Source organism: Podarcis tiliguerta, assembly GCF_965153285.1.
Source record: "Podarcis tiliguerta genome assembly, chromosome: 9".
NCBI classification, from domain to species: Eukaryota; Metazoa; Chordata; class Lepidosauria; order Squamata; family Lacertidae; genus Podarcis; species Podarcis tiliguerta.
The window spans coordinates 60,011,253-60,033,451 of record NC_139542.1 but is presented as its reverse complement, the minus strand read 5'-3'; the positions used below and the strand labels follow the sequence as shown (position 1 = coordinate 60,033,451).

Genomic DNA, 22,199 nt, shown 5'->3' with positions numbered 1-22,199 from the left:
TTCTCTTATGTCGCTCGTTTTAAAAAGTGTGCAGTGGACTCCTGCTGCCGCAGAGATTACTTTACCAAATTACGTACTTTTCTGAAACTTGTTGCATATGGAGGAAAACCTGGGTGAAACAATAGATGGTCAAAAACCAGGTGAAACCAAAAAGCCTATACTTGATGTTAAGCCCATAAAATGATGCATATAACTTTCCTGATGCAGAAAAGGATATTGTATTGCAGGCACAGCCTCGCATGTATGTAGTCATTGTCGTGGCCATGACTGCAGCCTGGAGGCCAATATTATTCAGCCACCCTAACCCCTATCCAGGTCCTTGAGGGGGAATACATTTGACAGCAAGGTCAGCTTCCTTGTAAGGAGAAAACACTGGAGATCTATCACATGTTTGTCATATTTGCAAATGTTATATATTTACAAATATGTAGATGAAGTAGACCTAGACAGCATCTTAAAAAGCAGAGACATCACCTTGCCAACAAAGGCCCGTATAGTTAAAGCTATGGTTTTCCCAGTAGTGATGTATGGAAGTGAGAGCTGGACCGTAAAGAAGGCTGATCGCCGAAGAATTGATGCTTTTGAATTATGGTGCTGGAGGAGACTCTTGAGAGTCCCATGGACTGCAAGAAGATCAAACCTCTCCATTCTGAAGGAAATCAGCCCTGAGTGCTCACTGGAAGGACAGATCCTGAAGCTGAGACTCCAATACTTTGGCCACCTCATGAGAAGAGAAGACTCCCTGGAAAAGGCCCTGATGTTGGGAAAGATGGAGGGCACAAGGAGAAGGGGATGACAGAAGATGAGATGGTTGGACAGTGTTCTCGAAGCTACCAGCATGAGTCTGACCAAACTGCGGGAGGCAGTGGAAGACAGGAGTGCCTGGCGTGCTCTGGTCCATGGGGTCACGAAGAGTCGGACACGACTAAACAACAACAACAGATGAAGTAGAAAGCAAGCGGACACACAAACAGGCAGTGTCGAATCCCATATTCGACAGCACACTTTGAACCTCCCCAAAGATGCATCTTGTCAGCTAGCTCCAGCAGCCCAAACTACTTTATTATTGTCATTTATTTATTTATTTATTATGGCCCTTTATATAATGCCATTCAACAATCTGCGTTAACAAAAATAATATAAATAAAATCAATATTTTTTAAATAAAATAAAATTAATATGATTAATATATTAGCATGCCTTCATTCCTGAGGGAATCCCTAACCTTCATATGCACACACCAGACACCTTAGCGTGAACCTTGAGCTCTTTGAAGAAAAGTCTACCAGGACCAGAATTACCGCAATCAAAATTAATTTGTAAAAACAAGTACTCCTTGTACTCAGAATATGTTTCCTGGGTGATTTCTAAAAGGAAACGAAATGTGTGACAACAACATAACGATAATCAGAAGTAATATTGCAGTTAAAAAGTAGATGGATGCAACAAACCAAATCTATTGAATTAACGAGACACGGTGTATCGTTTATTTGTATTTAAAATACAGAAGGAGTTATATTTTGAAACCCGAAAGACTGCATAGCAAAAGTGTAATGCTTTTGTTATTCTTCATTAATATTCTGCCAGCCCTCTCTCTTTCTTTGCACCAGTAAGCCAGACAATCTGAGCATGTAATAAAATGCAGGTGACTGATATAAAATTTGAAGATCATGAGGTAGTTGGTGGCCTTCTCACTGCACCCAGCTGTAATGTATGTAACAATGTTTTCTGAAGCATTTTGGAATGGTTCAGCTTGAATAGGGTGTTGTGCAAGGTGTCATTTGTTTTGTTCCTGTGACATCACAAAAATCTGGTTCACAAGAATCTTCTTGTTGTTGTTTAGTCGTTTAGTCGTGTCTGGCTCTTCGTGACCCCATGGACCAGAGCACGCCAGGCACTCCTGTCTTCCACTGCCTCCTGCAGTTTGGTCAAACTCATGCTGGTAGCTTCGAGAACACTATCCAACCATCTTGTCCTCTGTCGTCCCCTTCTCCTTGTGCCCTCCATCTTTCCCAACATCAGGGTCTTTTCCAGAGAGTCTTCTCTTCTCATGAGGTGGCCAAAGTATTGGAGCTTCAGCTTCAGGATCTGTCCTTCCAGTGAGCACTCAGGGCTGATTTCCCTAAGAATGGATTGGTTTGATCTTCTTGCAGTCCATAGGACTCTCAAGAATCTCCTCCAGCACCATAATTCAAAAGCGTCAATTCTTCGGCGATCAGCCTTCTTTATGGTCCAGCTCTCACTTCCATACATCACTACTGGGAAAACCATAGCTTTAACTATACGGACCTTTGTCGGCAAGGTGATGTCTCTCCTTTTTAGGATGCTGTCTAGGTTTGTCATTGCTTTTTTCCCAAGAAGCAGGCGTCTTTTAATTTTGTGACTGTTGTCACCATCTGCAGTGATCATGGAGCCCAATAAAGTAAAATCTCTCACTGCCTCCATTTCTTCCCCTTCTATTTGCCAGGAGGTGATGGGACCAGTGGCCATGATCTTAGCAGATTACAATACATACACGCCTTAATTAAAGAGCAAAGGATGTCATAACTTTTCTAAAAGGTCTGCAGATATGTGACCATAGATAAATGGGGGGAGGAAAGTATACCTGTCCCTAAAGCAAAGCAGAAGTATTCTGAGTTTTGGGGAGCCCAGGGTAAGTTCTGTCCTGTTGGAGCTATGAGAGTCAACTCACCTTTGAATCTACTGTATTTTTCCATGTATAAGACTTGGTTTTTCCCCCTTAAAAAAAGTCAAAAATTAGGGGGGATTTTATACTCTGGGCCATCTTCCTCCAATTTCTTAAAATAGGAGGCGTCTTATACATGGGGGCATCTTATAGATGGAAAAATACAGCAATTTATATATATACTGGGTCTTCATCCAGGCACCTCTTGAGCAATGTGAAACATCAACCCCTGTGATTGCCAAGCAATCATAGTATGGTGAACTGTGGGCCTCCAGCTCAGACTATTTTACTTGTTTGAAGGTAGCGTACATCTGAAGATAGCTGGGAGGAGGAAAAGAAAGCCTGGAAGAACAGTGGAAAGAGAAGAAAAATCCACCCAAGTACATCTCCCCCATGAAGTTTTTCCATATCTGTGACTTCCAATTGCAAGTGCTCTACATTTACAGATCGGCTCAAAAGGGTGAAAGAAAGCTTTGCCAAAGCCTTAGATGGAGTTTGGACTTGGAGCTCAAGGATCTTCTGAAGGAAGGATGCTGTACCTAAAAAAAAAAGCAGTTTTCTCTGTACAATGGCAGCTCCCACAATTTCAGCATCTCTAATGTCGGGAAAGGGGGTTGAGAGATTCAGATGAAAGAGTGTGTAGAAATTCAGATAGCTGTGATTATTGGGGCATTATATGCAGAGACAACATTGCCATAGCACTAGAAGACTGACAGCTTTATTTTCCTCAGTGGTGTTCAAAAGCTTTTTGTAACATGAGCAGCACACAGCGATTCAAAGCCATTTCTCTGAAAGAAATGCTGCTTAGTGGGAATTATTTGTTGCTGGATATTGTTGTGTGTGATTGAAAGGTCACTCCCTGCCCCCTGTATTTAACCACAGATTCAAGCCGATCTTTTCCAGTTGCAAACAGCAGTGGACTGAATAGAGCATACACAATATATATATACTATATACTAATGAATGTAATTGGTGCTCTATTTACTGACCTATTTATTCTTAGTTTTTCTTCGTTGCCCTTCACTTTAAGGTCCCGGGGTGGGTTCTGTGAAGTAAAACTCAACCCCGAAATAATGCATAATGAACAAACCATAAAACCAGCAATAAAAGCACGAAGCATAAACTGTAACTGATAACACCATTTACAGGGAGGTCAGTGAAAAACTCACACTACACTTTTAAGGGCCAGGGTACAGTGGTACCTTGGTTCTTGGAGCTAATCCGTTCCAGGATTAATCCATTCGACTCCCAAAACCGTTCAAAAACCAAGGTGTGCCTTCCGATTGGCTACAGGAGCTTCCTGCACTCAAGCAGAAGACGTGTTGGATGTTCAGCTTCTGAAAAGCGTTCACAAACTGGAACACACCCTTCTGGGTTTGCGGCGTTCAGGAGCCGATTTGTTTGGCAACCAAGCCATTCGGGAACCAAGGTTCCACTGTATATAAAAAGAAGGCCCTGCCATGAGCTACTGCCCCTTGAGACTTCTAAGGATGGCAGCACTGTCAACAGGGCCTTTGCTGATCTCAATACGCCAACTGGCACGAGAGGAGAGGAGGTCTCCTTCAGGTATTTAGGCCCCAGGTTGCTTATGACTTCATGCATTAACATAGACACCTTAAATTGGGCTCAGAAGCAATGCAGATGCTTCAGGTGTAATAGGAGTTTTTACAAGCATGGCGGACTTCATTCTGGCTGCTTCATTCTGCGCCATTTACAGCCTCCATGCTATTTATGTGCCACTTACAATTGTAATCATCTCTAAGCTCTAACAAGAAACATAGCAAATGCAATAAGGATAAAATCAATTAAAAACTACCCATAAAATCACAAATGACTTCAAATGCCTGCTGAAATTACTGATTTGTTTAGGGTGGGGGGAAACTGTTATATTAATGAATGAATGAATGAATGAATGGGCAAGGGTGAATTTGGCATAGATGATAGATGATAGATAGATAGATGATAGATAGATAGATGATAGATAAAAAGGTAAAGGGACCCCTGACCATTAGGTCCAGTCATGACCAACTCTAGGGTTGCAGCGCTCATCTCGCTTTATTGGCCAAGGGAGCCAGCGTACAGCTTCCGGGTCATGTGGCCAGCATGTCTAAGCCACTTCTGGCGAACCAGAGCAGCGCACGGAAACTCCGTTTACCTTCCCGCCGGAGTGGTACCTATTTATCTACTTGCACTTTGACGTGCTTTCGAACTGCTAGGTGGGCAGGAGCAGGGACTGAGCAACAGGAGCTCACCCCGTCTTGGGAATTTGAACCACCGACCTTCTGATCAGCAAGTCCTAGGCTCTGTGGTTTAACCCACAGTGCCACACGCGTCCCAGATAGATAGATGATAGATGATAGATAGATGATAGATAGATAGATAGATAGATAGATAGATAGATAGATAGATAGATATAGATAGATGATAGATTGTGAGCAGCCTGCCTGCAGCATTGAGGACTCGGTAAGACTGATAACTGAGTGCTTCATTTTGCCAGTGTGTCATTCAAAATGGAGCCGGGACTGCACTAGGCTGCCACTAGCTGTGTAGCCCTTTTGTGAATTCTGTTTTTGTGTTTCATCTCCTGTTGATCGTGAGAAAGGCTATACTTTAATCCTTGCCTCTTAAGCACAATGAGACAAACAGTGCGGAATATAGGTTGGTGGGAAGGTTGAACACAGGCAGCATAAGATAACATCACAGGATCTTAAAAGCAGCAGTGTTGAGATTGGGTGGCCAGAAGTAGACAAGGACTTGTTCACTTTTAATAGGTGCACAGAAGAGGAGGCATTACAAGATGCATCTCCTGAAATTCTCCCTTCTGCATCTGCTCTATTTTTTGCATCTGCTATATTGTCATCTCTGATACAGTCCCTGCGCAAACATGTCATACTAAGGATTTTCAGCAGCTCAACCAGCCCTGTAGCTGTGCTTTTTTTAAACAGCAGATGACCTCCCAGAATTAGGTGGAGAAACATTATCATTTGCTAATTGGTGCACATCACACTGCTGTTAAAGCTCCAACAGGAAGGGCCATTTTAAACTTGTAGGGTTGTTCTGTTACTCTGAAAAAAAACCTGTTATCTGTACACATTCTTATGTGACTTGAGACTTCAAAGACACTAAAAGATTCTTGGCACATAATTCTCTCTCTTTTTTTACAAACAGGCTCCCATGCCCACTAACACGCAGATTTCAGAATGCCTAATTAACGTGGTACAAAAATAACTTGTGGTCCATTTCTATTTTGGCAGCAGGAAAAGGACATTTAAGTATGTATTTTCCTCTGCAGAAGGCTGGCGTTTGAAAACCTCCCTTCTGGCACAGCTCTTTCTTGTTTTATTTCAGAGTGAGCTAATCCCACAGACTTCTTATCACGAAAAGTCAGTTTAGATTTGTATGTAATGAAACCAGGTTATCTGTCATGCAACCTAATTAGTTCGTTCCATCTTAATTATGTGTCATTTCCTTTCCAAGCTCAGAAGCACCAGACCCTGGAAAAACAGGAGGGTGTGCAAGAATTTCTAACATACATACATATAAGAATCGTTAACACGCTCTATTTAAGCAGGGAGAGTTATTCTGCCTTTTCAGTGGTTTGCAGAATAAACACATGTGCAAAAGTGCCAATCCATAGCTGATCCCTGCTTTAAGCACCAATATTCCCTTGCATTGGTGTTAATTGAAGTTGGCAACAGAGTGGCTCCTCCTCTGCAGGTGTGGCTGGAGCCATGTCCACAAATGATTTTCTTTTGGTGAGATCATTCTTCTTGCAGGGGGTTGGACTAGATGACCACCCGGTTCCCTTCCAACTCTATAATTTTAAGATTCTGTGGTGGCAGGTAATTGACAGGTGGGTAGCCCCATCCACCCATCAAAATCATCTACAGGAGTGAAGATCTTGCCTTCTGCTTGATTCACTTCTCGACTATTGTTTCAATCTACCGTATTTTTTGCTCTGCAAGGCTCACTTTTTCCCTCCTAAAAAGTAAGGGGAAATGTGTGTGTGTCTTACGGAGCGAATGCAGGCTGCACAGCTATCCCAGAAGCCAGAATAGCAAGAGGGATCGCTGCTTTCGCTGGGATTCAGAATATTTTTTTTCTTGTTTTCCTCCTCCAAAAGCTAGGTGCGTCTTGTGGTCTGGTGCGTCTTATAGAGTGAAAAATACGGTATTTCAAGAGTACATGCTTAGCTTGGCCCACTATAAGGTCATAAGAAGAAACAAAGGATTTACCGCTTGCATTTCTATCCAGATGAACCACTTAAGCTTAAGCTTGTTCAACCTCATCCACTCCAAAACCTTCTCCAGATAATTGATTGTTGCTGGAATAACTCTGGTTGTGGATTATTGGACTGTTCAAAACATTTTATCATTATTTATTTATAGTCACTGTATCATTCTGATACACATTTGAGCTGAATTGCATATCCAGTTTTCTATTTTAGATCTCTCATTGTGAGTGATCCTAGAGCAGGCACAGGCAAACTTAGCCCTCCAGCTGTTTTGGGACTGCAACTCCCATCATCCCTAGCTAACAGGACCAGTGGTCAGGGGTGATGGGAGTTGTAGTCCCAAACATCTGGAGGGCCAAGACTAGCAAAGGGTTATTTGCTAAGGATTTTGTCAACCTAGGTAACCTTCACTTTCTCTTTTAGTTAAATGTAAAAATCTCCCATTCTCACAACATTTTGAAGTAGTTACCGAGAAAGACTGGAGCTACTTTTATCGTGCTATGATGATCTACCGTGGTGGACTGTTTGACACACTGCTCATAGCAAACTCAAGTCTGGTGCTAGGAATGCCCTCAACAGGGCTACAGCCAATTCCGATGCATTAATGGTTATATGTGTATCATACCTTAGTTTGCAAACTCAGGTTTGTCCCCAGCTTACATTTGCAAGAGTATACTTATAAAAAATGTAGCATTGATAAATGATAAAGTATAATAGAAAATCTTTCAAAATGTTTATTGTCAGGGAACTGCCATCAGTGTCCAAGGGAGAGAGCAAGCTCCGAAGGGATCCCAGAGAGCGTCCCGGGAGTGGGAGGGGCAGCCCATCTTCTGGGGGAGAGAATCAGCGTAGCTCCAGTGGAGAAGGGGGGGAGATGGGGGAATCGGCGAGGCGGTCCCATGACTCCTTGCCGGGGACCAGCGGGGAGAGAAGGGGTCCTCCGCTGCCCACACCCTCCTTGCGCAGAAGGCTTCCGCGCAGGGAGAGTAGGCGGAGACTGGGCATCAAAGAACTTCTTTGCTGGAAGAAGTTTAAGAAACGCCCACTGACGGATTCTGCCAGCGATTGAGACGGTCACGGGCGAGTGGCTGCCCGGACAGGAAAGGTTCACTCAGGCAACCCAGCCAGACGTTGGGACAAGCTTACGCACGAGCAACCCCTAGAACCATTACATTTATTAACCGTAACTGCTGGGCTGCTGCTAGCCTTTGGAATGTCTCTTCTTCCTTGCTAACTGTAATAATAATAATAATAATAATAATAATAATAATAATAAAGTAGTAGTATTATACACAACAGCACTAGGCTGGATTATTGGAGTGAGTGTTAAATTAAATATTGGTAAATGTCACAACAGCTTGGGACGCGGGTGGCGCTGTGGGTAAAACCTCAGCGCCTAGGACTTGCCGATCGTATGGTCGGCGGTTCGAATCCCCACGGCAGGGTGCGCTCCCGTGGTTCGGTCCCAGCGCCTGCCAACCTAGCAGTTCAAAAGCACTCCCGGGTGCAAGTAGATAAATAGGGACCGCTTACCAGCGGGAAGGTAAACGACGTTCTGTGTGCTGCGCTGGCTCGCCAGATGCAGCTTGTCACGCTGGCCACGTGACCTGGAAGTGTCTGCGGACAGCGCTGGCTCCCGGCCTATAGAGTGAGATGAGCGCACAACCCTAGAGTCTGGCAAGACTGGCCCGTATGGGCAGGGGTACCTTTACCTTTACCTTTAAATGTCACAACAAGCATTTTGGCTCAACAAGATATTCCCTAGAGCATCGAATTCAGATTGCTGCATTAAGCTTGCGCTCACAGCTTTTAAGATGAGTGTTCTTTCCTGCATGAAACTACAGCGCTATTTAAGCCCACAGTTGTCACAACTATTGTTAACAAGCCTCGTTTCTTTGTTGCCTGCAGATACAGTAGCAGAAAGAAGCGCATTGCGAGAACATGTGTATCCTAAACTCCGAGAATTCTGCAGGGAAAACTACGGACTTGAATTTCAGGTAGCATTTTCCTCATTAAATATTTAAGTTGTGATGCATATGCAGGGAATCTTTTAGATTGATGCTGTACGGAAATGATTTTGATGCAGAATTTGTTTAAAAAAATAAAAGGGGGTGTGATCATTCCACACGCAGGTGTAGTTACACTTGTGGGAAGGATCAGCTTGGGCTCATTGCAACCCTCTTTTCAATCCTTCTCCTCCCTGGCAGACTGTTTGCTACAGATATACAGTAGTACCTCGGGTTACATACGCTTCAGGTTACATACGCTTCAAGTTACAGACTCCGTTAACCCAGAAATATTACCTCGGGTTAAGAACTTTGCTTCAGGATGAGAACAGAAATCGTGGTGCGGTGGCACGGCAGCAGCAGGAGGCCCCATTGGCTAAAGTGATGCTTCAGGTTAAGAACAGTTTCAGGTTAAGTACGGACCTCCAGAACGAATTAGGTACCATATTTTTTGCTCTATAAGACTCACTTTTTCCCTCCTAAAAAGTAAGGGGAAATGTGTGTGCTGCTTATGGAGCGAATGCAGGCTGCACAGCTATCCCAGAAGCCAGAACAGCAAGAGGCATTGCTGCTTTCGCTGCGCAGCGATCCCTCTTGCTGTTCTGGCTTCTGAGATTCAGAATATTTTTGTTGTTGTTTTTCTCCTCCAAAATCTAGGTGCATCTTACGGTCTGGTGCGTCTTATAGAGCGAAAAATATGGTATTTGACCTGAGGTGCCGCTGTAATTTGAGGAGGCCTTGCAGAAGAGAAGGGGGCAAATGGATGAGCATATACCATAACAATCACTGGATTCCTGTTGCAAGTAATGGCCAGCATGCTATGGTGTGTGAGTGTCTGAGAGCCAGACAGGTTTGCGTAATAATGAAGGCTCCCAAATCCATCACTTGCTTTGACGCCATGGGGATGATTTTTTTTTTTAAAGTTTTTATTAAGTTTCTTACAAATATAACACATACTACAACAACAACAAAATCACAAATATAAACAAAAGAGAAAATAAGAAAATAAAAATACATATCGACAAACACCCAAACAATACAAATTAACTGGCTATTTAAACTTCTTACATCATTAACATGGTTTTGACTTCCTCTGAGCGTAACATTGCTGATATCTTCATCTTGTTTCTTAGTGAGCCTGTTTTGGCTACAATTCTGTCAGCATTCACCAGCAGGTTACATTACTAGAGGGAGTAATTCCAGTACCTAGAAAAAGTTATTTTGAAACGAAGTTTTTACAAAATCAGTTGCCTTCTAATTCTCAGGTAAAAAGGCTGATTTTGGTAATTTGTTACATATTGTAACTGTGTAAATTATAACCCAGTAAGGTAACAAAAGGCATCATACAAAGGCCTTGAAAATATATACAATATATCTTACCCTTTATGGACCTTTCGTGCATACAATTTGCAGTAGTTCATTGCAGTTCATTTGCAGTAGTCCATTGTCTCTACAAACTTGGTATCTTATCTTGTCATCAGTTTGAAAACCCAGAACATTCAGCTGATTGGCCGTAAGGGGTAAATGATTTTGATTCAGATGCTTCTCATCTCCTGTTGGTTTTTCCTACAACATGAACGTCGCAGGGCTGTGACACAGAAGCATCAGCTTGGCATAATTTTTAACGAACGAGGAACACGCACACAAAATGGGACTCGGTTCTTCTGTTGTACAACAGAATGTGTGCATACCTAATCAGGCATCCAAGTATTGCTGTTCAGTGGCCAAAAATACTGAATTGCAATGATGTGATTATGCTTGGCACATGGAAACCAGAACTGGGACAGTAGTATGCCAAGTTATGCTGAAGGGCAGGCTTTTCGTTTGCAAGTTCCTCTCTTTTTAAAGGTCAACGAATTGCCTTTCAGTTGCACGTTGTGTGAATACTGATGTTAAGTAGTTGTTGGTTTGGGGATGATTTTTGTTGCTGTTGTTGTTACTTTACACCCTCCCGTCTAACTTGATATGTAAAGGATTAGTGCAGTTACGTGTGTTGGATGCTATATTTTGTGGCATTTATACATGCCACCTATTTTTTCAGCTTCTTCTTGTTGTTTAGTCGTGTCCGACTCTTTGTGACCCCATGGACCAGAGCACGCCAGGCACTCCTGTCTTCCACTGCCTCCCACAGTTTGGTCAGACTCATGCTGGTAGCTTGGAAAACACTGTCCAACCATTTCGTCCTCTGTCGTCCCCTTCTCCTTGTGCCCTCCATCTTTCCCAACATCAGGGTCTTTTTCAGGGAGTCTTTTCTTCTCATGAGGTGGCCAAAGTATTGGAGTCTCAGCTTCAGGATCTGTCCTTCCAATGAGCACTTAGGGCTGATTTCCTTAAAAATGGATAGGTTTGATCTTCTTGCAGTCCATGGGACTCTCAAGAGTCTCCTCTTAGACATGGTTATATTATTGGATTCAGAAACATTAGCAAATTTGAATATTAAGAGGAAATCCCATCACCCATTACCGGAAGAAGTTCCCAATATATCGACAGTAAAAATCCAGAGGTTTGCTGCCTTCAAGGGCAAAAGGGAAAAATCTGCACTTTTGACTTACACGTTTAGTACCTGTTTTCAGTGCCAGATGCCGGTGACAAGCAACAGAGCTTAGCTTTTATCACTGTGCCCTGTTTGGGAACTCCCAGAGGCATCTGGCTGGCTATTAATGGAAAACCAGAATACATGGCCCCTCAGTCTGATCCAGGAAGAGAATTGTTGTGTTTTTAATATTGGTACCTTCAGTGGCTTCCATACCATGAGGTTTTATTTCCACAAGCCTTGACTAGATCCCTTATTTGGGGGATTAGCCTGCAAACTATGTTCAATAGAAAGGAAATCCTAAATAAATCCTAGCATTATTTCAATAGGTCCTACGCTACATTAAGATACTGGTAATAGAGTTCCTTATCAGACATGCCATTTAGAAAAAAAAGGTTAGTCTCCCAACCTCTCACAATTCTCTGCTTTCCTTCTTTAAATTACACATCCTTGAGATAATTAAAAGAGCTGTTTAATTCAAACCTTTCTGAATCCAAGAGTTAGCACATTGGCAGAAGCTTGTGGTGCGCTATAGATGTTGAAGAATACAATAGTAGGCCATATTCATCAGAAAAAAATAAATAGCAGTAGTGGGGATGTAAATATAAACAAGAAAGATGTTCAAGTGCCTGTGCTGTTAAGAAGACCATGATCTTTGGCAAAACTGTTCTGCAGTCCTTATGTTATCTAGCCGGAACACAAACATACCCAATGCAGAACTATCATTCTGGTGATAGTATGCACATCTTTGCAACTAATTCAAGGAGCAATCTGTTTTGTTTTTTTTAAAGATATTTATTAAAGTTTTCAATGTATTACAAAAATTAGAAAAAAATAAAAAAGAGTAAAAAGAAGAAAAAAATACAAAATAAAAACAGTTAAAAACAAATCAGTCTTTCCATTTCATATTTTTCCTTTACTTGTTTCCCTGACCTCCCCACACCTCCCCTTCTTGCATTCCAGTTCAATTGGTTAATTCAGCAAATCCTTTCCCTCTTTAATTTTATCTTAATCTTTTGTCTTCACATATTATAACTTTAAATTATCACCTGTTAGCAATCCATCTTTACATATTCCTTGTCATTGCTGCTAAAAAATCCCACTTAACTTCAATCCAGCATCATTCTAACATTCATTAATTTTACAATGTTTCTGTAAGTATTCTTTAAATTTCTTCCAGTCTTCTTCCCCTGACTCTTCTCGCTGGTCTCTGATTCTGCCGGTCATTTCCGCCAATTCCATATAGTCCATCACCTTCATCTGCCATTCTTCCAGAGTGGGTAGTTCTTGTGTCTAATTCAAGGAGCAATCTGTGCACACTTAGTAGGATGCAACTCCACTGCATTCCATGGCATGTCTTCCAAATAAACTTGCATAGGATTACCCCTGTTGGTAACTAAAACTTATGTAACTACAGTTAAAGGTAAAGGGACCCCTGACCATTTGGTCCAGTCGTGGCCGACTCTGGGGTTGCGGCGCTCATCTCGCTTTATTGGCGGAGGGAGCCAGCGTACAGCTTCCGGGTCATGTGGCCAGCATGACTAAGCCGCTTCTGGCGAACCAGAGCAGCGCATGGAAACGCCGTTTACCTTCCCGCCAGAGCAGTATCTATTTATCTACTAGCACTTTGATGTGCTTTCGAACTGCTAGGTTGGCAGGAGCAGGGACCGAAGAACGGGAGCTCACCCCATCACGGGGATTCGAACCGCCAACCTTCTGATCAGCAAGTCCTAGGCTCTGTGGTTTAACCCACAGCGCCACCCATGTTGCTATATTTTAAATTCTGGAAAGACTGGAGAAGCAGTAACATGGGCTATCCCTGTTCTCTCATTCCAGCAAGAGTGGAAGACCCTCTCTATTTCAGTGACTGCTTCCCATGGTCAATAGCAACTGACAGAGCAATCCTATACTTGCACCATATGAAGACTGGAAATAGAGTTGTCACTGTTCCGGTGAAATGTCTGCATATCCAAAAAGTGCTCGGCCCAAGAAGGGAAAGGGGAGGAAACACAAGTGTACAAAATACCCAAAGTGTGTAAAAATTACAGACACACTCCCTGTTGTCCGTGGAGAAAACCAGCATAGCCCACCAACAAGGGATTGTATCAGCAGCAGTGTCCCATGCCTTGCATAGATAAAGGTAAAGGGACCCCTGACCATTAGGTCCAGTGGTGACCGAATCTAGGGTTGCGGCACTCATCTCGCTTTATTGGCTGAGGGAGCCAGCGTACAGCTTCCGGGTCATGTGGCCAGCATGACTAACCATGCATGGCATACAGCTTCCGGGTCATGTGGCCAGCATGACTAGCCAGCATGGCAAACCAGAGCAGCGCATGGAAACGCCATTTACCTTCCCGCCGGAGCGGTACCTATTTATCTACTTGCACTTTGATGTGCTTTCAAACTGCTAAGTTGGCAGGAGCAGGGACCAAGCAACGGGAGCTCACCCCGTTGCGGGGATTTGAACCGCTGACCTTCTGATCGGCAAGTCCCTAGGCTCTGTGGTTTAACCCACAGCGCCACCCGAACAACAACACAAACACATACCCCATTGCCAGCACATACCCCTGCAAGATGATGTCACAGTGCCCACTCCCATCAGCTCTATTAGCAACAACCCTCTTGCTGCCAGTCCAAAGGCATCCTTCCATACTCCATGTATCCATTGTTTGGGACATCACAGCACCCACAAAGGTCCCAGAGCAGGCATTCTGGAGACCCACCTGGGCAAAAGGTAAGGTTCCTTCCTTGGATCCCAATATGTTGTTGGAATACAACCACCCAGCATTGATACCCAAAGTTGACAAGGCTGCTATAGCTCCTCAGCCAGTATAAGATGATGCCCTGGGACTCTATCACAACCCCTCCTCTTAATACTCCTGAGTTACTCAGTTCGGCCTCTCATTGTCTTGGTTTGTGTATATGAATTAAGCAACTGCAGGGAAAGCTATGAGAGAACCTCCACTTTCTCTCCACACTGAGAAATACCTTTTGGCCGCATTGTGTGGTACCAGAGAAGGTGTATGGGGCTAAGGTGTATGGGGGGGAAGGGAAGCTTATTTCTGATAAGGTATCTGTTAGGGGCGGGGCTGAGGCCATGGGGCACAATTGGCTTATCCCTAAATAGTGGCCTAAAAAGTAGAGACATCACCTTGCCAACAAAGGTCCGAATAGTAAAAGCTATGGTTTTCCCAGTAGTGATGTATGGAAGTGAAAGCTGGACGATAAAGAAGGCTGATCACCGAAGAATTGACGCTTTTGAATTATGGTGCTGGAGGAGACTCTTGAGAGTCCCATAGACTGCAAGAAGATCAAACGCATCCATTCTTAAGGAAATCAGCCCTGAGTGCTCACTGGAAGGACAGATCCTGAAGCTGAGGCTCCAATACTTGAGAAGAGAAGACTCCCTGGAAAAGACCCTGATGTTGGGAAAGATGGAGGGCACAAGGAGAAGGGGACAACAGAGGACGAGATGGTTGGACAGTGTTCTCGAAGCTACAAACATGAATCTGACCAAACTGCGGGTGGCAGTGGAAGACAGGAGTGCCTGGCGTGCTCTGGTCCATGGGGTCACGAAGAGTTGGACACGACTGAACGACTAAACAACAACAAATAGTGGCCTACAGGCTCTTCAGCAGATTATTCCAAATTTAAAAGGAGCTTCCCATGTAAATTTCACGTTGTCAAAGATTACTTTGCTCGCTTCATTGCATCCTCATGGTGCCACCCCGCAGAGCTTTCCTGGGTAGCGTGGGGCATTTTACAGTCTGGCCCAGGGTAGTTAGGAGAACCAACAGTAGTTTTGCTGTTTTGCAAAGCGTTTTGAGGATAAATTTGCTTGCATCCACTGGGACCTTGACCGCACTATTACAGCAGTTGAGTTTTGAGAGGTATGTGTGCAGAGCACTGTCTAGTCCTGTTGTGCTGGATGAGTTTCACGTAGTAAGGCTTGAGGATGTGGACAAGGTGGGACCATTTGTGCTCTGGACCCTTGACACTCTTGGCTGATAAAAACTAGCAGGGAGAGGACTGTTGGCAATTCCTTTCTGGGCTCAGTTCAAAAGTTCTGGTTATGACCTACCCGTATTTTTCGCTCCATAAGACGCACCTGACCATTAGACGCACCTAGTTTTTAGAAGGGGAATGCAAGAAAAAAAAATATTTTTAAAGGGAGCGTTGAGCAGAGCCTGTATGCATCCCAGGCTCTGCTCAGCCCTCCCTTTCACGAGCCACGTGGGGTGTGTGTACGGCGCTTGCAGGCTTTTCCCCAGGAGGGAGAAGGGCAGCCCTTCTCCCTCCTCGGGGGGAAAAGCCCCCAAGAGCCACACACAGGCTCCACGCGGCTCATGAAAGGGATTGTGGCTCTTGGGGGCTTTCCGGGAGGTGGGGGAAGGGCTTGAGGGGCTGCCCTCTGTCCCTTCCCCCACCTCCCGCAAAAGCCCACAGGAGCCGCGCACCCTTTAAAGAGCGTGTGGCTCCTGCGGGCTTTTCTACGAGGAGGGAGAAGGGACTGACGCGACCAGTCACTCCCTTCTCCCTCTTGGGGAAAAGCCCGCAAGAGCCACGCGGAGCGTGTGTGCGGCTTTTGGGGGCTTTTCCCGCCTGCATTCGCTCCATAAGACACACACACATTTCCCTTTACTTTTTAGGAGGGAAAAAGTGTGTCTTATGGAGCGAGAAATACGGTATAAAGCTGTCAGTGGCACAGGGCCACAATGCCTCAAGGACCATCTCTCTGCATATAAGACGGCCCAAACCTTGCAATCATCATCTGAGGCCCTTCTTTGTGTGCCTCCTCCATGAGAGGTCTGGAAGATGGCAACATGAAAAAGGGCCCTTATCTAAAGTGCCTCCCTGTTTGCTTTCCCCGGAGAAGTTTGCCTAGCATCTTCATTGCATATATTTAGGTGCCAGGCAAAAATATCCTTCATCTCCCAGGCCTCTTTGTCTAATTAAACAATTGGGCCCTTTGAAACTGCAGGAGGTATTGTTTTTGTTTATTACTCTATTATGTAATTTTGCATTTTTATATTGTAAACACTGCCCTCAGACGAAGGGCAGTATAGAAATTGAATAAACGGTAATGGTGATGATGATTGTGAATTCATCTCATAATGTAGTTTTTCCAAGGCTTTGAGGGATGCAGTCCTGTACAGTGGTACCTCAGGTTAAGTACTTAATTCGTTCCGGAGGTCCGTTCTTAACCTGAAACTGTTCTTAACCTGAAGCACCACTTTAGCTAATGGGGCTTCCTGCTGCTGCCGCGCCGCTGGAGCCCAATTTCTGTTCTCATCCTGAAGCAAAGTTATTAACCTGAAGCACTATTTCTGGGTTAGTGGAGTCTGTAACCTGAAGCGTATGTAACCTGAGGTACCACTGTACTCTCTTACTTAAGGACTTTACTTCGGGACTTAACTTCTGAGTAAGCATGCATAGGACTGTACTGTTGTAGAGTTGTACAAATGACAGAGTGGAGTTTCATTCCAGGCATCTGGAGCATATAGCAGACCGAAAAGTTTGTAGAGTTGCAGCTTTTCTCCTGTTATGACTCATTTCATAGCGCGTTGTTGGCACCAGACAAACGATGAGCTGATAATAGCAGCTGCAACACCCCCTCTCACAGCACTCCGCATGCAGTCTCCTTCTCTCCTGTTCCCACACCTTCCCTTGTTCCTCCTGTTGCACAGTCCTAGCCCCCACACCCTGCAAATATCCCCCATACTTCATCATGGGGGGAGGTTTTGGGGTTTTCAACTGATCTCCACATTGGGGCCCCAATGTGTAAATTGGATGTCAGAATTTGCAGGCACAGGGGAAACAGTGCAATTCAGCAGCACCAAATACAGTGGTACCTCTGGTTACGTACTTAATTCATTCCGGAGGTCCGTTCTTAACCTGAAACTGTTCTTAAACTGAAGCACCACTTTAGCTAATGGGGCCTCCTGCTGCTGCCGCACTGCCGCGTGATTTCTGTTTTCATCCTGAAGCAAAGTTCTTAACCCGAGGTACTATTTCTGAGTTAGCAGAGTCTGTAACCTGAAGCGTATGTAACCTGAGGTACCACTGTATAGGCAAAACATACTGCCCGAAATTATTTTGCCAGTCTTTGCTCCTTTAAACACGGCAGTGTCCCTCTTTTCCATCTGAGCTAAATTATGAAGTGAAGTGAAGCCACACTGTCTCACTTAATCTCTTTAAATAAATATAACAGCTCCCCCCCCCCCCCCCGCACAAACACACACGTACACTAACTTGCATCTTATTAACATTATTCAAATTAGATCTTTAGGCAGAATCGAAAGTCTAAACAGCAAGCCATCTGTCATTTTATATTCACTGGGACTATTGCTTCCAAAACAACAAAATATTAAATGGGGGGGGGGGCGGGAAGGGCATTATGGGCGTCTGAGTTGTAGTGGTTTGTCTTTTGTGGAAAGTACAGTGGAGGTTTCAAACCTGGCTTCTTTTTATTTTCCTTTGCTTCATTCTTCCTTTTTAACTTTTGAGCCACCTGCCGAAAGTGAGAAAGGCTGTTTCTCTCTTCTCAAACTGCTGGCCTTAAATGTAGAGACAGATGTGAGGCTGATCTTTCCCCAGAGTGATGGGATCCACACTCAAACCTGCCCCCAAATTCTGGACTTCAGACCTAACCAACACTAGCTCTGTGGATCCACCCAATGAACCCACACCAAAATCATGCCCCAGAAAACACCAAACATTTAAAAAATATACATTTCAAGACCTGAATGGCATATGCAAAATGTCATACCAAAGAACTTTTTCTCTCATGGGCACTTGGGATACTGAGAAACTTTTTCTTTTCTTCTTCTTTTTTAATTAAAAAGATTCTAGCCCTCATTGTAATAAATGGTTGCTGGTGGCAATCAAGGCTCTGTTCAGTGGTACCTCAGGTTAAGTACTTAATTCGTTCCGGAGGTCCGTTCTTAACCTGAAACTGTTCTTAACCTGAAGCACCGCTTTAGCTAATGGGGCCTCCCACTGCTGCCGCGCCGCCAGAGCACGATTTCTGTTCTCATCCTGAAGCAGAGTTCTTAACCCGAGGTACTATTTCTGGGTTAGCAGAGTCTGTAACCTGAAGCGTATGTAACCTGAAGCGTATGTAACCTGAGGTACCACTGTACAGGTAAATAGTTTCAGTCTCTAGGATTCTGGGAGGGGCCCCCCCAAAGTGTTCTTGTTCTGTGCCGCAGGGGGCATAGCTGTCAACGTTTCCCTTTTTTTAAGTGAAATTCCCTTATTCCGAATAGGATTCCTCGCAAGAAAAGGGAAAAGTTGACAGCTATGGCTGGGAGTCCCCTACCACCCAAGATTAAAAGAGGGATCAAGCTCAAACAAGTCAACAAAGTCAACACCAAATCTCTGACTGCTTCATTGTTACATGTTGGGATGTTAAATTGTGAAGCGTATTAACAACCACATTGTTTGTTGGATTTCCAGGTCATTGACCTATACTGGGGAGTGGAACCAGAAGAATGGGACAGACCAGAGTTGCAGAAAACTCGTATGAGGCTCCTAGAAGATTGCTTGAAGACATCTGCAGGTCCATGTTTTGTTGTGGGTATAAAAATAATGCTTTATCTAATTAACCTACAAGCCGTAGTGTGGTTATAGATGCTTTCCTAAGGACATACCTTTAACAAACAACCTAATAGGTCACTTTATTTTAACCTCACTCTGCAGGCACTACAGAGTGCCTATATATCAGCAACGCTTCCAATAACCTCATGATGTTACTGACACCCCTGTGAAAATTAGTTATGTAAATTATGGTGCACAGGAGCTGACCTCAGTCTTTGCTGCTTCATCGGAGGGAGTATATATTTTACGTAACTGTTATGGTTCTAGGGATTGCTTGTGCGTAAATTGCCTTCACTCGTGGCTGTCTTGCATGGTTGAACCCTTTTTGACAGAGCAGCCTCTATCTCGTGGCTGCCTCAGTCGCTGGCAGAATCCGTCAGTGGGCGTTTCTTAAACCTTCTCCAACATAAGAACTCCTTTACTCCCAGTCTCCTCCCTCTCTCCCTGCGCGACAACTTTCTGCGCAATGTGGGAGCTGGCAAGGGAGCACTGGTTCCTTCTCCGCTTGCCTCTTGCGCAGAGTCCTGGAGCCACCTCTCCGCTTCCTCTATCTCCTCCCCTTCTCCACTGGTGCTACGCTGATTTCCTTCCCCAGCTTGTGGGCTACCCCTCCTTCTGCTGGAAGCTTCTCTGCCATCATCCTGGAGCCTTCTCAGCTCCTCCTCCTCATCCTCCGATGGCAGTTCCCTGACAGTAACGCTTGCAGATTTGTTTTTAGAGCAACTGTTTCAGGTTTTGGATGGGGCTGAAACAGGGGTAGCCAGTCCTACAGATCTTGGCTGGACTTCAGCTTCCATCAGCCCCAGCCAAGATGGCCAGTGGTGAGGAATGATGGGAGTTGCAGTCTAGCAGCCTCTGGAAGACACCACACCAGCCGCCACCACCACAATAAAACTATTGCGGTAACCCACAAACAGATGCAGCAGAATAGCAAATTTTCAGCGGCAGAAGTCTTGCTGTAACAAATTTGATACTTGGCCTTGCTGGCTGGAGCTGACAGTACAGTGGTGCCCCGCAAGACGAATGCCTCGCAAGACGGAAAACCCGCTAGACGAAAGGCTTTTCCGTTTTGGAGGTGCTTTGCAAAACGAATTTCCTATGGGCTTGCTTCGCAAGACGAAAATGTCTTGCAAGTTCCTGCGGGGTTTTTTTCCTCCCCCCCCCCTTTTTCCCAAGCCGCTAAGCCGCTTAACAGCTGATCCGCTAAGCCGCTTATCAGCTGATCCGCTAAGCCGCTAATGGGCTTGCTTCGCAAGACAGAAAAAACTGCAAGACGAAGAGACTCGCGGAACAGATTCTTTTCGTCTTGCGAGGCACCACTGTAGTTGGATTCCAACTGCCACATGTTTCTCATCCCTGCTCTGTATCATCTGTAATCGCCACCAGCTGTATCTTCTTCTTCTCCTCCAGGGTTGCAATTGCACTGATGCCTGCTCTGAGCCCAGGAGCCCTGCATGACCTTTCTTTGCAGCATTTTGCTCCACTCGAGCTAGAATCATCATCTCTTGCTTTGTCTCAGGCCTGTATTTGTGGGCCAGTTTCAGAAGCCAAGTAGCTTGTGGGAGCTATTTAACTGCCAGGGGCACCTTCAGACTTTTGCAGAGGATGGCTCCCTGGTCAGACCTAACAAGATCGTTTCCCAAAGTGGGTCAGATCCCATTTGGGCTGGTTATCTTGCCTAATAATAATAATAATTTACTTATATCCCTCCCTCCCCAGCCGAAGCTGGGCTCAGAGCAGCTAACAACAGTAAAATAATACATGATTCTAAAATCAATTCATTATAAAATCAGTTCAAATCAAATGAATGGCAACCATTGGGCTAGAGTTCTGTGAGGATTACCAAAGGAGGGGGTCAGGCTGTGCCTTGGCCAAAGGCCTGGTGGAACAGCTCTGTTTTGCAGGCCCTGCAGAAAGATGTCAAGTCCCGCAGGGCCCTAGTCTCTTGTGGCAGAGCGTTCCACCAGATCGGAGCCACAGCCGAAAAAGCCCTGGCTGTGGTTGAGGCCAGCCTAACTTTCCTGTGGCCTGGGACCTCCAAGATGTTATCGTTTGAAGACTGTAAGGTCCTCCGTGGGACATACCAGGAGAGGCGGTCCCGTAGGTACAAGGGTCCTAGGCTATATAGGGCTTTAAAGGTTAAAACCATCACCTTAAACCTGATCCTGTACTCCACCGGGAGCCAGTGCAGCTGGTATAGCACCGGGTGAATGTGATCCCGCGGCGAGGACCCCGTAAGGCGTCTCGCCGCAGCATTCTGCATCTGCTGGAGTTTCTGGGTCAGTCACAAGGGCAGCCCCACGTAGAGTGAGTTACAGTAATCAAGTCTTGAGGTGACCGTCGTGTGGATCACAGTGGCTAGGTCAGGGCGAGAGAAGTAAGGAGCCAACTGCTTAGCTTGGCAGAGGTGAAAAAATGCCGCCTTTGTTATAGCTGCAATCTGCGCCTCCATGGAAAGGGAGGTGTTGAAGATTACACCCAAACTCTTAACGGACGGTGCTGGCACTAATTGCGCCCCCGCAAGAGATGGGAGTTGATGCCAAAGATTTTGGGCCTTTTTTCAAAGAGTGTGTTGACGGCCCTCATAGTCTCCTGCTTCTTGACCACAGCAGGAGCTGGGGCCACCTTCTTTGCCTCGGCCTGTTTTCTCCCTATGGCAGCTTGATGAGGGAGGAAATCTGGCAGGTGAACATACTACAGATGAACCTAATGGGAGTGTCAGGAAATAAGCAGGAGGTGTGAAAAAATTACCATAGTGATTGTGCTTGTGGCAGCGAATTTTTACCAGAAACACTGTATGTATCAAGAAGGAGAACAGGGGAGAAGGGGTTGAGAAAATAGGTGCTGTGAGAAATGAGGTGAGGAGAGAGAGAAATAAATGAGCAGATAAGCAAAGAGAGAAGGGGAATAGAGAGAGAGGGGCAGGCAAGAAGTTGGTGGAGGGAGAGAGAGAAATATACAAATAAACAATAAATCAAAATGGATAAACTAAATATTCTAGAAATTGTCACCCATGGTTTGCTCACATGCATGCAATAGCTGAAAATTTGCTGTTTCATATGCTGTAGGCCTGTGGCTTTTAGAGATATATGCTTTTAATATTAGAGGGACAAATAGACACCTGTTTTTTGTGGGGGGCTC

The 22,199-nt window shown here is 44.8% G+C and overlaps 1 protein-coding gene across 3 annotated transcripts in view; it reads left to right on the top strand.

Annotated features, from left to right (window-relative positions):
* Positions 1–22,199, top strand: part of NWD2 (NACHT and WD repeat domain containing 2) — a 155,848-nt gene that overhangs the window by 111,127 nt on the left and 22,522 nt on the right. For 2 of the 3 annotated variants that reach the window (XM_083457957.1, XM_083457956.1), the window contains 2 exons: positions 8,829–8,917; positions 18,918–19,034. In XM_083457957.1, coding sequence (XP_083314083.1) covers positions 8,829–8,917; positions 18,918–19,034 — 206 coding nt within the window. The remainder of the gene's footprint in view (positions 1–8,828; positions 8,918–18,917; positions 19,035–22,199) is intronic. The other variant, XM_083457958.1, reaches the window with a different exon arrangement.